This window comes from Meleagris gallopavo, chromosome 11 (assembly GCF_905368555.1).
Source record: "Meleagris gallopavo chromosome 11, MGAL_WU_HG_1.1, whole genome shotgun sequence".
In the NCBI taxonomy this organism is placed as follows: domain Eukaryota; kingdom Metazoa; phylum Chordata; class Aves; order Galliformes; family Phasianidae; genus Meleagris; species Meleagris gallopavo.
In genome coordinates this window covers 14,575,318-14,594,641 of record NC_139414.1, presented here as the reverse complement: position 1 = coordinate 14,594,641, position 19,324 = coordinate 14,575,318, and the positions used below count along the sequence as shown (strand labels likewise).

General features: G+C 41.6%; 1 protein-coding gene across 1 annotated transcript in view; it reads right to left on the bottom strand.

The window, feature by feature from the left end:
* Nucleotides 1-523: 523 nt before the first annotated feature.
* Nucleotides 524-19,324, bottom strand: part of PSMD1 (proteasome 26S subunit, non-ATPase 1) — a 65,340-nt gene continuing 46,539 nt past the window's right edge. Inside the window, exons 19-25 of the mRNA XM_085232617.1 lie at nt 14,484-14,586; nt 9,931-10,100; nt 8,212-8,304; nt 6,540-6,632; nt 4,072-4,218; nt 1,552-1,706; nt 524-731 (exon numbers count right to left, since the gene is read on the bottom strand). Coding sequence (XP_085088743.1) covers nt 1,560-1,706; nt 4,072-4,218; nt 6,540-6,632; nt 8,212-8,304; nt 9,931-10,100; nt 14,484-14,586 — 753 coding nt within the window. The 3' untranslated portion in view covers nt 524-731; nt 1,552-1,559. The remainder of the gene's footprint in view (nt 732-1,551; nt 1,707-4,071; nt 4,219-6,539; nt 6,633-8,211; nt 8,305-9,930; nt 10,101-14,483; nt 14,587-19,324) is intronic.

Below are 19,324 nucleotides of genomic sequence, written 5' to 3'. Positions count from 1 at the left end.
ACAGCAGTGTTACGATTTGTATGTCTGGATTCACCCCATCTAAGCCTGTAATGCTTTTCTAGCAGCCTACTCACATTGGCTATTTTGTTCATATTTGGTGAAAGCAGCGAAAGCATATACAAAAGGGATTCTCTGAAACAAAGAGAAATGTGCCTCAATTTCCCCACCACTGATATCCACAGCCCTTCTGTCAGCCCCATACTGACACAGGAAAACTAGGATGAGCAAGGAAGAAGATCAGTGCAAAGTCAGTATCACAGAGATATTTTGGAAGCAGAAGCAATCTAAAAAAACTGCTGGCAGGTAGAGACCTTCCACCTCTGTTGCAGCAGTGCTGTGGCTGGGCCAGACTTTAGCTAATGACCTTAGTCAGCCTAAGGGAATGCTACAGAAAGCAGAGAGAGGCAGAAATTTCAACTCTACATGATTTGAGTACAATATCCAAGGTTCAGGCTGAGCAGAAGAGCACTTGCTAGCCTTCCCTTTTTCTTTTTTCCCTCCAAGTATCATGTTTTCTGTCAAGAGTTTTTAATATATTTATTTGAAAACAAGGTTTTGTGAAAGAGTACACTAAATAGCATATATCTGTTCTTCAACCATAAAACACGGACTATCAGCTTTAGCTCAGCACAGATTGGGGCTGCATGCACTGAACAGCGGATCTCCATAGGAAGGTCTTCATGTCTGTCTTTCTGATATCAAGCATAGTGTCTTCTTTAGAGGACGTGATCCTGGAGAAGAGGGAGAGAGAGACCAGAAAAGGAAGCATTTTTAACTAAGGTTTTTTGTGGTTAGCCCCACGCATTCACCCCAGTCTGCCAATGACGCAGCATTTACAGTCTGTAGAAGCAAGTCTGCTTTCCTGCCCATCCACCAATTCATGTGCATAATCTTTGCTCTTGGGAACACTGGAACATGCCAGCCCATATCTGGAAATAAAGAGACTGAACTTCTGCCTCTCAGTGAGAAACTTGCTCACCAGTTGAGGCACTTTAACCAGGGGACCTGAGAACTGCACTATTCACTGCCTTGAACAGATATACAAGGATCATTATGATGAGACTCAGAGAGCACCAGCAAGCTCATGAATGAACCGTCATTAAATTTTGCTAAGAACTGCTGGGAACACAAAGCAATTCAGCAGAGCAGCACTGTTCTCTTTTGACCAGTTCTTCCACACTGAGGTCAAGTAGATGACAACTGTGTTATATAAACCACTTGCCCCTCTGGGATCATTCTTCACAAGCTGATTATTCCCAGCTCAGCCGCTGTCTGTGACCCTACGTTTCTGCTCAGACTCTGCCCAGGGATGTTCTATTTATGAGCAGCCGAGCCCGCGTGCTTAGAGACCAGATCCAGCACGACTGTATAAGGCCTTATCCAGAACAGTGGGCTTCCTCTCCTACTGCTTCCAAACTCTTCAAACGTTTCTGAATCTAATGCAGAACAAAAGATTTAAAACAAGAGCGCTGGATGCTGGTAACTGCTTCAGTTAATCCAAAGAAGTTTTTACTTTACTTGGGATTAACAAAAGTGCATACTATATTGTACCTCATGTCTTAATCATCAATGTACTCAAAGGGCTCTGGCGGTTCAGGTTCCTGTTCCTCTTCTTCGATCTTCGGACCGTGAGCTGCCACAGGTTCAACCAGCTCCTCCATATCCTCACTGGTGTCCTTCAGAATGATGATGCCTCCAATGGAAAGCTGTAGTACAAGTACAATGAGCATTAGAAGCTGCTTGCCTGTGCCTTGTGGTAGAGTGTTTATGGCCACAGTCTTACCCTAGGCCATATGAAACACCTCAGGTTCCTTATAAGCAAGAATGAATGCTCAACTCACACCAAAGGAAAAGAAGGACCATGACTAGCTAGCTACAAGTTACATCAGACTGAAACCCTGTGCAAGTAGGGACAAAGAAACAGAGCTCATAATTGGTCAGACTGATGCATGGTAATTTACACTTCCTTACTTGTTTGCACCCCACATTAAGAGCTCACTGAATACTTGGGCCAAACACTTACAGACTGCTGGAAGTCTTAGTGGAGGCAAGAGCCATTCACACGTCTGCCTTTGCAAAGAGAACAGAGTAAGCAAAGCCCTGACTTCATTTCTGTCCCTACATACATAGATGGACATAATGATTTATACAGCTCTGCTTCTCTGTGATGCTAGGCTCATTTAAGGATTAGTCAGTGCTATCTAGGAAAAGAACCAAAAAGCAAAGCAGATCCTTTCTCCCAGCTGCTCATATATGAAGGAGTCACGTAAAGAGTCCTTGCTGGTGGCTTTCACCTCAACATTCCATGTCAGAAACAGCACTGTATGTGCTCATTCTCTGCTGACTGGGTCTATGCCAAAGGTACAACTTTGCCAGAAAAAGGGGAAGTTTCAGAAAGCAAAGCATCTGACATCCACCCAGCCCGCTGCCTGATAAAGGGATGGAACAGACAAAGCTTATCCAGGCTGCTTTTTATATTGCCATTATCTATGTCTCAGTTTGATAGAAAATGGCATCTGGATTCACAGCTTTACCCCAGGCTCAGTCTGGCACTTTCCACTTGAAAACTAATTGAACCATAATAGCTTTATAAGGCTCATCTTAAGGGCAACAAAGCCTAGTGAAGCTTCTCTCTATAGCAGCCTCCCAGGAGGCTATCTGAAACAGAGACTAATCTGATCACCAGCTTCCACTGACTGAGGAATCCTATTAGCAGAACCTCATAAAACAAGGGGAATTAATTACAAAGGTCACAACCAAACATCCTTTAAGGCTAAAACAAATCCTTGCATCTCAAGTACCGAAACATGAGGTGCGAAGAGGCAGTGCTGTGTCATGCCTGGCTGGGATCAGCGCATGAACCACATCAGGAATCCAGGCTACAAAAATATTTCAAAGAGGCTTTTTATTCTGGCATTTCCCAAAGCAGTGCAAACCTCCTGAACGTCTCAATTTCAAGACCCTCCTTGGTTACACATGCCAATCCCAGCAAAAAAAATACTCTTTTGTTCTCAAAATCTGTTTTTCTGGGAGGAGTTAAAGCGAGGAAACTGCACCACCTTTACCAGTTCTGTATTAGGATTCACCTTCTTTTGAAGCTTCAGCTGCATGAGCGGATGCTTATTGCACCGCATAGCAAATCTTCCCAAACCAAATACTAGTTGGGTCATTTCTTTTTGAAAGATAGAAACAGAAAGATCCTTCAGGAGATGTGCTAAAACATGGGTGTCTCGGAAGGGGATGATGCACAGAGGATTCCGATATGCTGATGGAATTCCAGGAAATACATTTATTAAAAACACAAATATTTTCCTAGGAAAAAAAACAACACTGCTATTTCTGCATAAAGTTTTCCCATGCACAATGCTGCAAAAGGGAGTAGTGGAGGATGTTATTATGTGTTGGACAAAAATAAAAGCCAAAAGAATTTGTTTCAGGAGACTCAGAGGCCAGGAGCAAACTTATTAGATTGCTTGGGCAAATGTCATCATCTGTATCTGACAATCACATGCTGTGTTTTTGTCCGTGTTAACAGGAGATGGAGGCACTTTTCTAACTTCACGTGTAACTGAATAAGTAATCTGTTTAATTAAAAAAAAAAAATCAAACATTTCTGTTATAAACCCTACTTCAAATAATAACACTCCAGCACAAGAGATGATGTTTTGTTTTGTTTTGTTTTTTTTAACTGATTTGACAATGAGCCTGTTCAACTTTTCAGCTCATTGGAAAAGCCATTTCTGAGTGTTTATGTACCCAGCAATGTCATTAACACAGAGAGTGTCTGACTGGTTTCCAGGTTACAGCATGTGAAGAAAGAAAAAAGAAGAAAAATAAAGATAAAGCAGCATCAACACAATGAAATTGGTTGTAGCAGCTCTGGTTTCCCCCCTCCCCCAGCTAGAACTGCATGTGATCATTTGGACAGAGTGGAAATATAGCAGCAGCGAAGTCGTAAATCTCTAAACAAATTACAGTGAGGCACCATGTGTGAGTGGGACACACAGAGCTTCAAGTCCTAATACAGAAGCCCAGCACAGGGAATGTTCTGTCAAGCACACAGACACTTACTGGTTTGAAAGGCTGATACCGGCAGCTCTCTGTCATAGTAAGAACTTTGAGCTGAGCAGGCATGACTCTTGCTGGGTTGTCCAAAAGCTGGAAATTGGGCTCAGGCTCCTTCTTCTTTTCTTTTTCATCCTTCTTTTCAGTCTCATCCTGCAGCAGGAGGAGAACATCAACATGGTTTTAACAGCAGCCTCTAACCCCTTCCAAATTCAGGGGGGTAAGGGACAAGTTGATACTCAGAGAGCACTTCCAGAGCATGATGAGAAGCCACTCACCTTGCTGAGGAACAAACTAAGATGCATCAATCAGCTGGCACAAGCAATGCCAGAGTGGATCTAAGTACTCCCCAAAGGCAATGTCTCACTCGTGACTGCAGGTGAAGGCACGCTCAACAAGAGGTGGTAGTGGAACAGTTTACCTGTGACTTCCCCACGCTATGCTTAAACTCACCACTTTTGTTCACAACTTAAGATTCTTTAATATCATTACTGAGCATATGAAAATTTCTAAAGATTGCCTTTGCGTTTTCACTGCTATAAAACCATCAGTGACCTTTCACACTATGTGCAGTGACAACAGCTCAGCCAAAACGACTCCACCCCAGAGACTCCCTGGGGAACTGCAGCTAGGAGCTCCTTCACCATTGACTCAGCAGCTGGAGGCCAAAGCTCAGGAGGAAAAAACATAGCATCATTTATATACGTAAGAACCTGGAACATAATTTCCCCATTGCTCAGGATCATCTGCGAGTTGCAAACAAAAAGGACTGTAGAAAAGATGGAGACAACCAATAGGAAATTATCAGGAACGTCACCACATGCACGGCCCAGAAATTCCTGTAACAGCAGGATTTCTGTCACAGTTACTGCTCTTTGCTGTGCATATTTCTTGGAAGTTATGGATTACTACCACATAACAGGCATATGAGAAAATCAGGAAAGCAATTTTAGCACTAAAACATTTGGACAATTGCAAAACACTGAACTCGAACACAGCAGGTGGCAGCAAGCTCCCTTTTTGCATCCCTGTTCTTCTGCTTGATTTAGCCAAAAAAATTCTTTTTAGACAGCACAGCGTAGACAGACACGACACATGAATCCCTTCCAATATACTGCTTCCTCTCAGCACCTTTACTTAACTGGAGGTTGCAAAACTTTTGGAAGAAACATTCATCTGCTCAGCACATTTTGCTTGGTCTATAGTGCTGTAAGAATAATTTAAAGAAAAGGCAATGTTTGATGACAAGGAAACATTGATAAAGGAGCAAAAAGAAAAATCACAAATTCTACCTGCACATGCGATGATTCATTTTCTGAGTCATCTGTATGAAGGCCAATGCCTACAATATGGCCAATACTTAAGCAGGTCCAGGACAGATATTTCACAAATACACCTTTGATCTTATGCCACACTCCCTTCATGTACTATTTCTGTATTTCTTCTTAAATAGAAAGAGGCCCAAAGTCCCTGACCATGCTGCTTCTCTTACATAGATGTTAAACTGGAATCAGAAAGGCTTCTACTGAACACATTCTCCATTTACAGTTGTTCTTTGCATTTCTGCAGCTGTTAGGTGGGCAAAAAAGGAACTGTTCCTTGTCAAGAACCATCAAAAATATTAGCTGCCACTTATCTTCCAAAGTACAGAAACCATCAAGAACTCATTATCTAGCTATTTTTGCACTCCTCAGAGCTTGTTCCATGGTGACACTTTCCTCACTGATGAAGAGTTACAGTGTTAGATCTACGAGCTGAGAGAAAGAGGACCAAAGCCATCACCACAACTACTGAGCAGTGGCCAGATCCTGTGCTCAAATCTCAGCTGGCCCTAAGCTGGACATAGATAAACGTTTTGTGTTTTGATAGGTGGGCAAAGCACTTAAGAGATTGCTGTCAAAAAGGCAAATGTGTCAGAACAGTTGATTAAGCACATGCAAAACCAGAGAGTTTGAGCTCTTAAGTAATCGTAACTGAATCAGACATCACCAAGCAACTGCTACAATGTTGAGCCTATTTAAAAGTATCAGTTGAGGTATCAAGTACATGAAATTAGTAAGACTTCTCCATCTTAGTAAGAAAAGCACAAGGATAAGAGGAAGTTCAGTTGGTCTGGAAATATGAATAACAGGCAGTAAAATAATGCAGAAAAGGTACATGCAGTTAAAGGCGCATACATCTGTCAGAATAAGCTTATGTCTTGAAGGAAGTCAGTTACTTACAAGGAAGCTTTATTTCTCAGAAACAGTAGATTCCTAAGTAATATAGCCTGTTGCTTTTAACAGCACACACACACAAGATGCTAATGGGCATACACACTACACTGAAACGTGCATTAATGTTATGCTCAGAGCTGACTGTAATGCAGGTCACAGCAGGGACCTTGTTAAGTGAGCGCCAGCTTTCCTGACACACCTTACGCATTTTTAGAGGATGGAGGAAGAAGTCACAAAAGTTTCAATGTTTACACCCACCACTTCCATCTTTTCTTCTTCCTTCTTCTCTTTCTCCTTCTCCTTTTCCTTCTTCTTGGCTTTCGCAGTGATGGACAGCACAGCAGTGGAAACCTGGATATATGAACAGAGGAGACAATGGGTACAACTGCAACACTATATTGTGCATCCCTCCCTCCAGCAAGGAAACAAAGGGAAGCCAATGCTAGGTCAGTTCTCAGTGCAGCCATCAGTAAGATAAATATCACACTCTACACATTGCTCTCTTTTAGAGACAAACAGACTACTATGAAGGCAAATAAATGGCACAGATACATGAATGTAGACTGGGTAGACACTACAGTATGAGGAAGGACAAACTTCCTAGTTTAGGGATTAATTATTACTATATGGGTCTCTACATGAGATTTTTGCTTATGTATTTCTAACAGAACAACTAGGGGAATTCTTGCTATTGGGAAAAATCTGTTGCCGTGGTCTCTGTGGTAAATAATCATGCATATAGAAACTCTTAAGAACAATCTAAAAAGCAGCTCCACTCTTCTAAACAGACGGCTCTATTTCTCACTGACTTCAAGAAGCATATAATGTACACATACATATACACAATGTACTACAGATGAGCACTCATGAAAATTCAGCATTTCTGTGCTAAGAAGTATCCAGAAGCAACAGTTTATAGAAGAATTCAGCACGTCTCCCCACTTCTAGTGAGTACATCTCTGTCTACAGTAACTGTCCCTGTAAGTAACTTCCTCAGAGGAATGGAGCAACAGTATTTGTCATGTTGCTGGAGACGGTTTCCAGGCTGAATGTGAATTCATGGTATGTTTTCATTTTGGCCAGGGAAGTTTATAAGAACAGACTCATCCAATTCATATCCTATTCAAAGGTGAGAATGCAGCTATGAGCAGTAAACTTTGCCTTTTGGTAGGAGCTCAGTTTTGGGTTCCTTGGCAGCATGGAAATTTGTCCTGCCCATCATTCAGTTCTGACAAAATGTTATACCATTTTCACACAATGTCATTCATTAGCATGATGTGCCAGAGGTCTCCACTGCTGCAATTGCTCCCTCGGGGCTGCTTCACCTATTGCTGTGGTCTGCTCAAAGGCTTAAACATTTTTGCCAGGAGACAAATTGCTTCCACTGTTGCTTTTCTAGTCATCCCTTTCTACATCTCTAGGTGTTCTCAGTTTCACACTTATCTTTTTGAGATCCACGGGTTTCATCACTCATATTTTAGCACATGGTCCCACTGCCCTGAGACCAAGTACACTTCTGTCCTTCCACATGGTACTACTTGAGCTCTATCTCACTTAGTATTCTCAGTGTTTGTACTGCAACTGTAGTGAGCCCACACCACAGACAGGAACACTGTTGTGCTAGGTGCTGCACACAGATGATACATAAATCAGTAGGACATTAGGAAAAAAAAAGTTTTAATCAAAGTTTCTGCTTGACCACTGGAGATAAGGGAGGTTCCAGCAACTCGGTAGCACAGCAACTTTATGCCATAATCAGAAAGTCCTGAGCTTAGCAGGAAAAAATAGCTAGAATTCTCTTTCAGAGACAACAGCAACTGCCAATTTTTCTTTTGCTCTTCAAATTCCCTGCTAGTGCCACCAAAGTCAATGTTTATACTAGGAGGGAGAAGGGGTTGATCTTTACAACGCAGAGAGCTATTCCAAATACCTTTTCTTTCTCCTTTTCCTTTGGTACCTCCAGAGGTGGGGGGTAGGCAAATGTGGATGGCTTACAGTTGGACTTGTACTGGACTTTTGGCATCTAAAACAAACAGTTAAAAAAAATTGTTAGAGACAAAAAGCAGGGAAAAACGTCCACAGCATAATAATTACTTTAGCTTAATTTTCCTTCCAGCAGAGACAAACACAGATCCTCTAAAGAATACAGGCTTCCCTTTCTCCCCCTCCGGAAGCAGAGAAACTGTTATCAGTGGCAACAGTTCAACTAGAACAATATTATTCAATTATTCTATAATTCGACTCTGGCAAGCTCTCCTAGCCTCCTCCATACACTGCATGCTATTCACACCATGCTTTGCTTTCATTGTTTCAATGCTTTTGCGGTTTCGATGTTATTGCTGCGCCCGCTCATATTGGCACAAAATTGGTTTAAGAGCTAAGTGAAGATTTTTTAGTGCATGCTAGGTCAGACTAAGCACCGCCTGACAGTCACCTCTTGCAAAAGGACAGTACTTGTTGGGAGTGGGCAACCAATTCTGCACATTGTCTTACTCTTATCTACTTAAGCAAGGCCAGAAAGCACCCTCTGACATCCCATTCAAATTCTGAGAGTGAGTTCTCATCTCCCTTCCTTTATGACACATCACAGACTAAGAAGAGACCAAGGACTGCCCTGAGGAAGCAAGGTGGGTGTGGTGCAGCCCATAACATAAACATTTAAGCTAAGTTATATAACAATCTTGCCCACAGTCATTTGGATGCCTTGGAAACCAAGGGATGGGGAGACAAGCCAAAATGGCAGTGCAGTCAGCAAACAGTCAAAAAGGTGTTGTGCTCATTACATCTGAGGAGGTGCGGTGACAAAGCAGCAATACAATTCAAGTGAAATATTCAGAACACAGGAAGAAGGCGGCATTTTAATGCAAGTTTCACTCCAAACAGAGCAGTTATTTTGAGCTGTGTATAGACTGACTTGATGCTAAACCCAAGACAGGTAGAGAAGAACACGCTACAGTCACAAGCTTTTGGCCTAGGGGCTGCAATCCTGCAAGCTGCCTCCATCCCACAGAAGGATTCTGAAAACCAACACAGCACTATGCATGCTTTGTTCTTCACAGAATAAGACTGTAGAAGTGACTGGAGGGAGATGTATATTAAGAAGCTCTTTTTGTGGAAGTTACTAGCTCAGCTCTTCAGCACAGGACACCCAGCATGGTATACAGCTTGCACAACTGATCAGCTCAAACAGACATACCAGATAAGCTCAGTGCCCCAGACAGTGGTTTAATACTTATTCTCCCAAGAACTGAACCAGATCCCATTCCCAGTGCTGGCTCTCTTAGGGGAGAGTACCATATCATTCATATGGGAGTAGAAGATGGTTTAAAAACTTTAAAAAAAATAATTTCAGTTTTACACAGTGATTTTCTTACTGTTGGGTGGTCTCTACCCACACATATCAAAGAGCTGTTTTCTTCTCCTTTGAGATGAAGGGCTCAAAGTCCACTCTTTACAACTCTCCTACCTTTATTCCCTCCACCAGCTCCATTATTTTCGCCTGCTTTTCAGACTTCTTCCAGTTTGCACCATTTCTGGTACACACAAGCTGGAGGTACTCAAAGAAAATCAATGCAAACATGCATCTCTCTCTCAGGGCACTCAAGTCTTCCAAGCCATTACTGCCCTTTTTTCTCCACATATTACATACCTTAAGATCCTTGTTAAGGCCGATGACACATGTTGGGGTGAAAGCCAGTGATAAGAAGTGACTCAGGGGGAACCAGAACCAAAACTGGGTGAAGACTAGAACTCCCACCACAGAAGGCATGTGAGTGTGTCCCGTCCTTGACTGCAGAGAAATCGTCACATTATGTCCCCCTGGAAATAATCAGAAATGACATCACTTGAGTTGATGCATCCCTGGGTATCCCATGAAGATGCCAGAATGATGCATCTCCAAAACAGCTGCTGTGAAAGCGATTAACATGGTGTGAGCCAAGCCATAATGCTGTCAGCTTCCTCCTCCGTGATCTCACCTTTGACAGTGAAAGATGTGAGCAGTGTAACTACCTCTATCTATCTCTGTACATCTGTTTAGCATCACCAGCACAATCAGTGATAGAGCCCTTCTGTGTTTGTTTTGCCAGGAGACGGTACAGTTCGGAAGGTAGAGAGACCAAACAGGCAAACCTTCATCATAACTACTTCTAAAACACAGTGCATCAATGAACCACATGGCAAGAACCACAAGGAAAACAGCACATATAAAGCACTCCATAGAGAAACCTTTCTGTCTGCCTCCTTGAGCAGCCTATTATTCAGATGAAATATGCCTACAGTTTTATTCTACACCATCTCAGTAGAAAAAAATGTAAACAGCAACAACTTCAAAAGCTCCTTCTAGAGGCGATCAATCTACGCAGCAAAGAGACAAGCTCCTGTAGTCTTTGCAACAAAATTAAATCTCTGCCAGACAACCAAGTCTTAGGTTTGTACTTGCAAAGCAGAGACCAAAACAACTCCATATGTTGATATAGTGCAGAAACATCCAGCTAGAAACCAAATTGAAAGATTGGGCTTGCAGACAGTGTGAGAAAGTGTTAATCTGATCTTCAGTCTTCTGAGGAGCACAGTGAATTGAGTTGAAGAGAGCACCAGGCAAGTCCATTACCACTGACGTGCCCAAGTGCAGGAAGGTTAACTTTGTTAAAATACAAACACCCACTCCTTCCAGACTCAGGGCGCTTTGTGGCTGAAAAATCCCAAACTGGAGCAGCATTCCTTTACCGTGCACAAGCAGCGTTCTGTAGCAGGCAGCAGTTACCTAATTGCTAAAAACTAATGAAAGTCCTGAATGACACACTTATCGTACTTATATGTCAGTTAGTCCCAGGGAAACAGTAGAAGACAAAGGATTTTGATGTCCCCTTATAGGATATTATGCATACATACAATCTCCCTGCTGTTCCTTTTGAGGTAACAATAGATCTCCTGGACTAGAGAACTCCTTCCAAGCTCCTATTTGAAGAAAGATAATAATATGATTTCTGCTTTCACCCCTTCCAGGTTTGCTCTGCTATTCATTAACTTCTCTAGCACCACTCTCACACTTGTATTTGAATTTGCAACATTAATGAGGCACTGCCTGAGATCTTGCGTTATCCTTAATTATGTCAAACACAGCACATTTAAATCTCTGGTCTTTTCCTCCATCTTTACTTTGAACATTTCTTCATTGCATCACTGTATAAGGGCCAGGTGAGTAAGCTGCAGATATTGTAGGTAAAGCAGTCCAGTGGATGTTGCACAAGCAGCTTAACTACTTTATCAAACTTTTGGAATTTTTTTCCAATTTATTTTTAACCTTCAGAATTATAGCATCCCATTCCTGGAATTTCCTAGATATTAAGAGAAATCATATTCCAAAGATGCTCTCATGTTGCTACTTCCTGCTGGTTTACATGCAAGCAGACCACCCCCACTCCCAGGGTTTTGTGGGGAGCGGGAAAAGTGGAGAGACACGGCATAATTGGGAACTCTTTTCACAATTAAGCTGCAGCCCTAACAACCTGGAAGGGAACACATGCCCAATCTTTGGATGGATGCTGTGACATGATACCTCAAAACAAACCAACCAACCCCAAATCAACCATCCAAAAAACCCTCAAAACACAGCTTTTTTAGGGTGATACTGTAATGTCCATTTTCCAGAACTCACATTGCTACTATGGCAAGATTTATCAGAAGCCAAGGGCCTGTTCTGAAGACTACGCGGATTTACTGGCTTCCTTGTTTACTAAGTTAACAAGGAAGGGGAGCACAAAAAGCAGATGCTGATGATTTTTATACTTTGATGAATTCATTCATGGCTTGTAATCACGATAGCACTTCTGTAGCACTCATCACTCGATTCTACAAACTTCTTTCCTATGTCAGGTTTTCTGATAGCACACACACTTTGCTGGGGGTATTTCTGGCAGTGCAGCTCAGGACAGCACCACAGCACCATACTCATTAGATGCTTTGTTAGATCTTGGAAACCAGTTTCCAATCCCAACTTACACTGCATCCTCTTTTCAAATAATCATTTCTTTATCTACAAAACGAATGGTTATCTTTTGTACTAAAGTATTTAACAGCTCAAATATAACATCTTGTATGAGATGCGTATTTTCAGAGCAACAATGAGGCAACTCCTTCCTCTGTAACTTGGAAGATGACTCCTTTTCCATCCTTTGCTAAAATTATCTCTAATACCACTGAATCCAGGATGTACACCTTCATACAGTCAACAGCTGCTTCCATTCAGTCCCCAAGGAAACCTTTCCTTAATACAGAGAAAAGAATTTTTCCAGATACACTACCTAAATATTTGCATGCTGACTACCACTCCTTTCCTCATTGATTGAGAAATGAATCAGAGAAGATATGTACAGTTCAGAGAGCAAAATGGTTTCCAAGTAGGTCAAATGCCGACATCTGGTTAAATCACCACATCCCTTTTATAGGTCACATGTACTAATACATATTCCAGAAAATAAGGCATCTTATTTTTGCAAGGAACAGAAAGGTATTCATCAGTCTGAAACAAGAGAGTGCGTCAGTACGTGAATTATGAAAGTTCTAAGATTTTGGGGGAAAGATAATATGCTAAATTTAGAATGTCTACATTTTTCTTGTTTTAATACTGTAAGAAAGTAGTTGCTGGGCCTTAACAATTAGACAATGATCAAATGAAATCACCATGAAACCACGTCTGATGGCTGCCTCTTTGTCAGAGCAAAAAGCCCACCTCCAGTGCATCATTTCCCAGCTGCACACTGGAAATCTTGCACTTTTAATCAAAGCCTGTCATCAAAAGAGAATTATACTTTTCTACTTCCTCTGCAAAAAAACCCTCAAATCTAATCTCAATAACCCTAACTATAGCAGATAATACAAACAATCTTTTCCTTCTAGTAGTGATAAATAAATTTGATAGCCCATTGTTCAGATAATCACTTGTAGTTGGATGGGAGAGATAAAAGAATTTTTTCTGTTAAGAGACTCTAATGAGAGTGGCAGCAAGTTAAGAAAGGGAAGTTCACAGCCTTGCTCCAGCAGCACAGGAAGATATAAAGAGTTGAGATGTTGGCACAAATTCACAAGCAGTTTATTAAAATTGAGCGTTTATGGTTTCTAAATCATTATATGATACCCATGTGACATATGAACCAAAAAAGGGTTTAGCTGCATTTTTATGATTTAATCTTAAAGACTTTGAAACTGGTCTGTAAAGATGAGAGGTTTTGAGCCAGCTGGGCTCTTGCTTCCCAGTAACACAGTGTGAATATGGGAATGATCAAAATTACAGTAACAATTTTGTCAAAAAGACAGGTAAATTTGAGTTCCAGCAGAGGTACCTGGGAAGCAGGGCGAAATTAATGGAGGCGATTCATGTTTCCTTCTCTGTAGCCCAGACATGAAGCACGGAGCAGCCTGACTGCCACATGCATGCCAGGAACACATCTGCTCCCATGCAGATAGGTGCAGGCAGCCCTGTGTTTTCTTCCCCCAGTTACACGGGTTGGCAACGTGGTAATTTCATACAGATACTAATAACAGTGCTTGGTGCTGTGCTTCAGCCAGGCCACAGGGACAGATAAGATACATTAGACTTCTTTGCTGATATGACTTCAGGACTAATCCTGATCTCAGAGCATGCAGAAAAGCAGCTTGTTTCTACTTACCACAGGGAACAGGGGCAAGGAACTCTATTCTGGGCCAGGAAAGCCCACAGTGCAAGAAACCACTTAGGACAGACTGTGTTTGGATGCATAGGACAGCAGTGAAAAACTTGGAAAGGAGGTACTGTTGTTAAGCACTGTACACATCTTAACTCCAGCAGAAGGAAAAATTCAAAACAAAACATTGTTTGTCCTCTTTGCTTACAGAAACTTTCCCTAATAAGCCCTGCAATTCTGCCCTAGAGAAATGCGAACGCCCTTTACAGAATCCTACCCCTATTCAACATTGAGACATTCACACTCATGAAATATTCCCTACATTAGGTCCCTCTGTGACCTGGAACTACACAGCAGGGTTTCTTTCTTTAATTAAATGAAATTAATTGCAATTAGAGATTTCTAGCTGCTATTATATGACAAACATAAAGCCGGCACCTTATCTCCCAAATGAAATTGCTATGAGAAGCTATGAGAAGCACTCTATAATCAAACAAGTTTAAGAAGAGTCAGCTGCTTTAGATGTTTGGGAAATTACCTGCATCCAAAATGCCTTGTGCCAGGATCGCTCCAAACTTGGCCATAACATCATCGTGCTTATCATTGATCACTTTGGAATAGAGTTGTCTGAACTGGCTGACCTGAATGGGAGAAAAAGAAAGCATAAAACTGACATATAAAACATGAGTCAAATATTCTGTCTTTATGGGAAGCATCCTGGATTTTTGCATACTAGAAGAACATCCACTTTTACAGCGCTTTAAACTGTGGGCGATACAAGTCTAATAATTAATTAAAGAGGTGTTCCCCACTTGCAGACACTCATAAAGTGATTTTTAAATATCCAGGATAGATGTGCATTTGCAAACCGCATGTTACATGTGGGAATTGCCTGAGAATCTCTGGAGCATCAATGAAATAAGAGACCAACCAATGAGTTTGTTGTATCTCCTACACGTTCTTAGGTGCGTGACACTGAGCTTTATTAAATTTCCTCCAATTCCTACTGCTGAAATCCTCAAACTTATTCCAGTTTTCCTGAACAATATTTCTGCTGTACGGATAATGCCCTTATGGTGTGTCACCAGCAGATTTTGCTACTGTACTCATACCTTTAAAGTCAAAATCATTAATGAAAATACTGAATAATGTAACAGATAATCGCAGTACGTTTACTACAATGTTTTAAGTGTGCATTAATAAGGGAAATTGCTGAACCTTTGCTTGTACCACAGTCATTGCTTCAAACAGCTTCATCTTTCCCTAAGCTCACACAGTGTTGAAGAGACGGAACAACATCACATCCAGGGATATACACAGCTCAATCAAAAATTAAGAACTTATCTTTTGATATACATGTGAGCAACACCACAGTTGAAGTGAATTTTATCACTTGAAAAAGCTGACCAGGAAATCCCAACCTGCAATTCAGTCCAGACCCGGAAAGCCTCATCCAATCCTCAGCATATCTGGAAAAAATCATCCACACCTCCTCTCTAAATTAATTTTGACCCTGATATCTAAGAGACATTTTATTTTCATGTCACACGTCCACCTCACGTGCTCAAAAGCAAAGGAGATCTTTTCAGAAAGGTTCCTTCTGAATCTCTTGAACCAGTTTCTCCCCACTCTTGAGCCATTTTGTTGCTGGTATCCCAAGCCCTTTTCCTACAACTACAGCCACAGACAAGGCAAACCTCGACCTGAAGCCATGAGAAACACAAAGCACGAGACTGGCTGCCCTTAAACAAAGGCAGAAGAATTGCTGCCAGTTATTAGTTCTCTGTTTGCCTGTTCCCCTTTGCGTTAAGAAGCTTTTAGTTATGAGGTGGTAATGTCACCAAAGGGAGATGGCTGAAATTTTCAGGGTAACCACACGTACAGGTGGGTAACAGGGAGATACTGCTCACACAATACCGGGTTTCACTGGATGCAGTGAACCAGCTCTGCTCACTGCCTTGCTCCATTTGTGCTTTTTTCATGCTCTCCCAATGTTTATTTATAAACACTTACACTGAGGTTTACACATTTAATATAAATAGTTTGTTTCTTAAGCTTGACCTCTGGTACACTGGAAAAATACCTCTTTTTGTACTCACAGTGTTATTTTCCCTCCCTGCTCATACTCACAGCTTTAGAGGCACAGCATGTCCTGCCTACTCCTCCCAGAGTGACATGGGCAACCACATGCAAGCTGGGAGAATCAAAGCCTTCAGATATTATTTGAGAGACAAAGAAGCAACATGTAAATCTGTTAGTTTGGCTTTCCTGAACAGCAGGACTGCAGTGCTTTTGTTTAGAGCACATCATTCCTCTAAGCCTGGGTGCAGCTTCTGGGCTCGGAATATTTATGAAAACGGTGGGATGTTACAAAGCTCTGAAAAACCACTCATTCATTGAACTGTAATCTGGAATTTGCACAGAAATCAAATCTTCAGAGAACAAAATGCAGGGTGAGGTGAGGAGACGTTGAGCAGGTCTGCTAATGTTCATGCTGGCGTCTGAAGTCTGACGGAGAAGCACCTCGGAGCGAGGCGGGCGCCTCTCTGCAGCTCCTGCTCACAGACACCAGGGCAGAGCCAGCATCAGTGCCACCACAAACCCTCCGCTCTGACCTGGTGTGGGCAGCCGGCCCAAGGCGGGGGGTGGGGCTGGTTGGGCTTTGAGGTCCCCTCCAACCCAACCATTCTGTGATTCTATGATGTCTGCAAGGGACTGATGTGAACAGGGTGGAGTGGGGAATCAGTGCAGGGCAGGCTGTCACAAACACGTGTTGAACAGCTAGAATAAGAAACAGTCAATGTACTCTGCTTGCAAAGTACAAAATATGTACTGCCACAGCAAAAGCTCTGCTTTCAGATAAACTGTGTATACAACTGCCAACTCCGAGAAACATACAAAGATAACGTGCTCCTTTGGAAGCTTAACACCAGCAGTAACAAATCTTTTATGACAGGGCGGGAGAGAACCCCGCCTGGCTTTATGCACTGGGCAACCCTACATCCAACAACTGACCCAACGCTAGAACGAACAGCAGGTCTGCACACTTTTTCAGGCCATTCCTGTACATAAACACTTCACAGCATTGGGCATTCTTCACTAGATCAGCTCCCAGCTGTAAAACTTTCCTCGAAATTGAGGAAAGCCTGCTTTGGCAGATTTAGCCGTAGGGAATCCAATACAAGATGTTAGGACAAGTAGCATGCCTCCCAAATTGCTGTCTTAATTGCCCTGCTGGTCACAAATACATAACAAAGTTGCCATTGAATTTCTGTTACAATGATCTCATCATATCTATAATTTAGGATTCCATTTCACAAAATAAACTTGTTATTGCTCTACATCCTCATGCAACCCCTGAAGAAAGCAAAGCAGGTACAGACAGAACATCAGCTCTACCTTCGCTGCTGTGGCAGTCATCTCCTACAGAACGGCTCAGTGTCAACAGACAATAGTTTGTAAAGCAGTTGATGTGAAACATGTCAGAGCTTATCTGGCGTGGTCCTTTAATCTGCTGTTGTTTTCCCTTCAAATCACAGCAATGGGCACATCCCACACTACTGAACTGATTTGTTTAATATGTTGTGAAATTCACAAGGTCTGTTTCTCCCTCAAAATCTTCAAGTACTTTCAAAACTTCGTAGTATTTGGAAATGCTATCAAGAAATTTATTTGGCCAACTTCTTGGAAGAATACTAAAACACGGGCAGTGACTCATTTCATCTTTTCTAAGAAAGATGCCACACACCATTTTGACAATTAATGCTGGTCAAAACTGCATGCTGCCAACTTCAAATTAAGCCAAATGCGCAACCTTAGAAACACAGAGGAAACAACACAGCCTTAAGGCATGGGAATGATACAGCACCATTTCCTACCACAAGCCCGAGGAGCTTGTATTATTTAACATTTAATAGGTTGTTTACCACTTCTCCCACCACCAGTCAACATCACGCATGCAAAGCCTGTGGGACTGTTAATACAGCCTCTGTTTTATTAACAGCTCACTAATGGAAACTGTGATAGTCAATGTGTGTGATGCTTATTGCAAGTGCAAATTCTGAAGGATAAGATGTAGGAATCCATTTCTAATAAAAGAATATTTAAACTGCTTTTGTGCTTTTTCTATCCATCTTTGAAAGCGGAAGCTCTTCTAGAAATGATTGCTGTCTTCAAACTATGTAAGAGCATACAGCATGTGCAAGCATCCAACAGTAACAGGCTTCTGTGAAGGAAAGCTAAAAAGGTGCTGCAAGAATACTGCAAAAAACATTTTTCTATTCTAGCAAGACCTAGCATTTCAGTTAGAAAAAAGAAAGAAATATCAGGTCCTGGTTTCCTTACATCTTAAGAGATAATAAGCCAAGATGATCAAAGAAGAAGGAAAGAAAAATACTCGAACTTGTTCATTGTCTCTTATTCCATAAAGAATGCACAAACAGCAAAAGGAAATCCAGTAAATCCAATACAAGATGTTAGGACAAGTAGCATGCCTCCCAAATTGCTGTCTTAATTGCCCTGCTGGTCACAAATACATAACAAAGTTGCCATTGATTTCTGTTACAATGATCTCATCAAATCTATAATTTAGGATTCCATTTCACAAAATAAACTTGTTATTGTTCTGCATCCTACAGTAATATGGTTCTTAAATGTATCAGCAGAGGACAGGAAAAGCCACGCTGGCTGCTTACAGAGCAATCTGAGTTTCAGCTCCAAAGAGACACAGTCAGCTTCACACAGCACCTGACATCCTTTGGGGCACTTCAGAAACTTGCAAGTTCAATTATTTCTTTACTAAATACATCACTCAGTTAACCTCTATTTGTTTAAATAATAAGTGCAACTGAGAAGACGACAAATACAAGGAAAAGATGAAAGTGCAGTGAATTAAAATAATTTGATTATTAAATGTCCACTTATTGCTATTATTTCAGCACTGCAACGTGCAGCTCAAAACTCTGAAGTTGTATTTCTTCCTTCTTGAAAACCTTCCTGTATCAATGCAGAAGTACTGAATGCACTTTGTAATTGCAGCCCCAACCAGTTCCAAGGTAGGAGTGCTGGTGTTAGTGGTTCTGCACTAGGTCCTGAGGAAAATGAAGTAAAAAATAAGAATAAAATAACAACGATGGGAAACCAAGCTACTTCCATGGGCAGATGAGTAGCTTATTTGATGCGCTCAACTTGAAAGGGAAAATAAGATAACAGCACGTTTGAGAGAAATGTTCCTGTTATTCTCCATGCTTCAGATTCCAGTCTGAAGGAAGGGAAGAGAAAATGCTTGAAGTAGAATTAATGCAAAATGGCTAAGTTGGATAAAGTAGAGCAATGACTCCATTTGCTCCTGTCTTCATCTCCGATTAGCACCAGAGAATC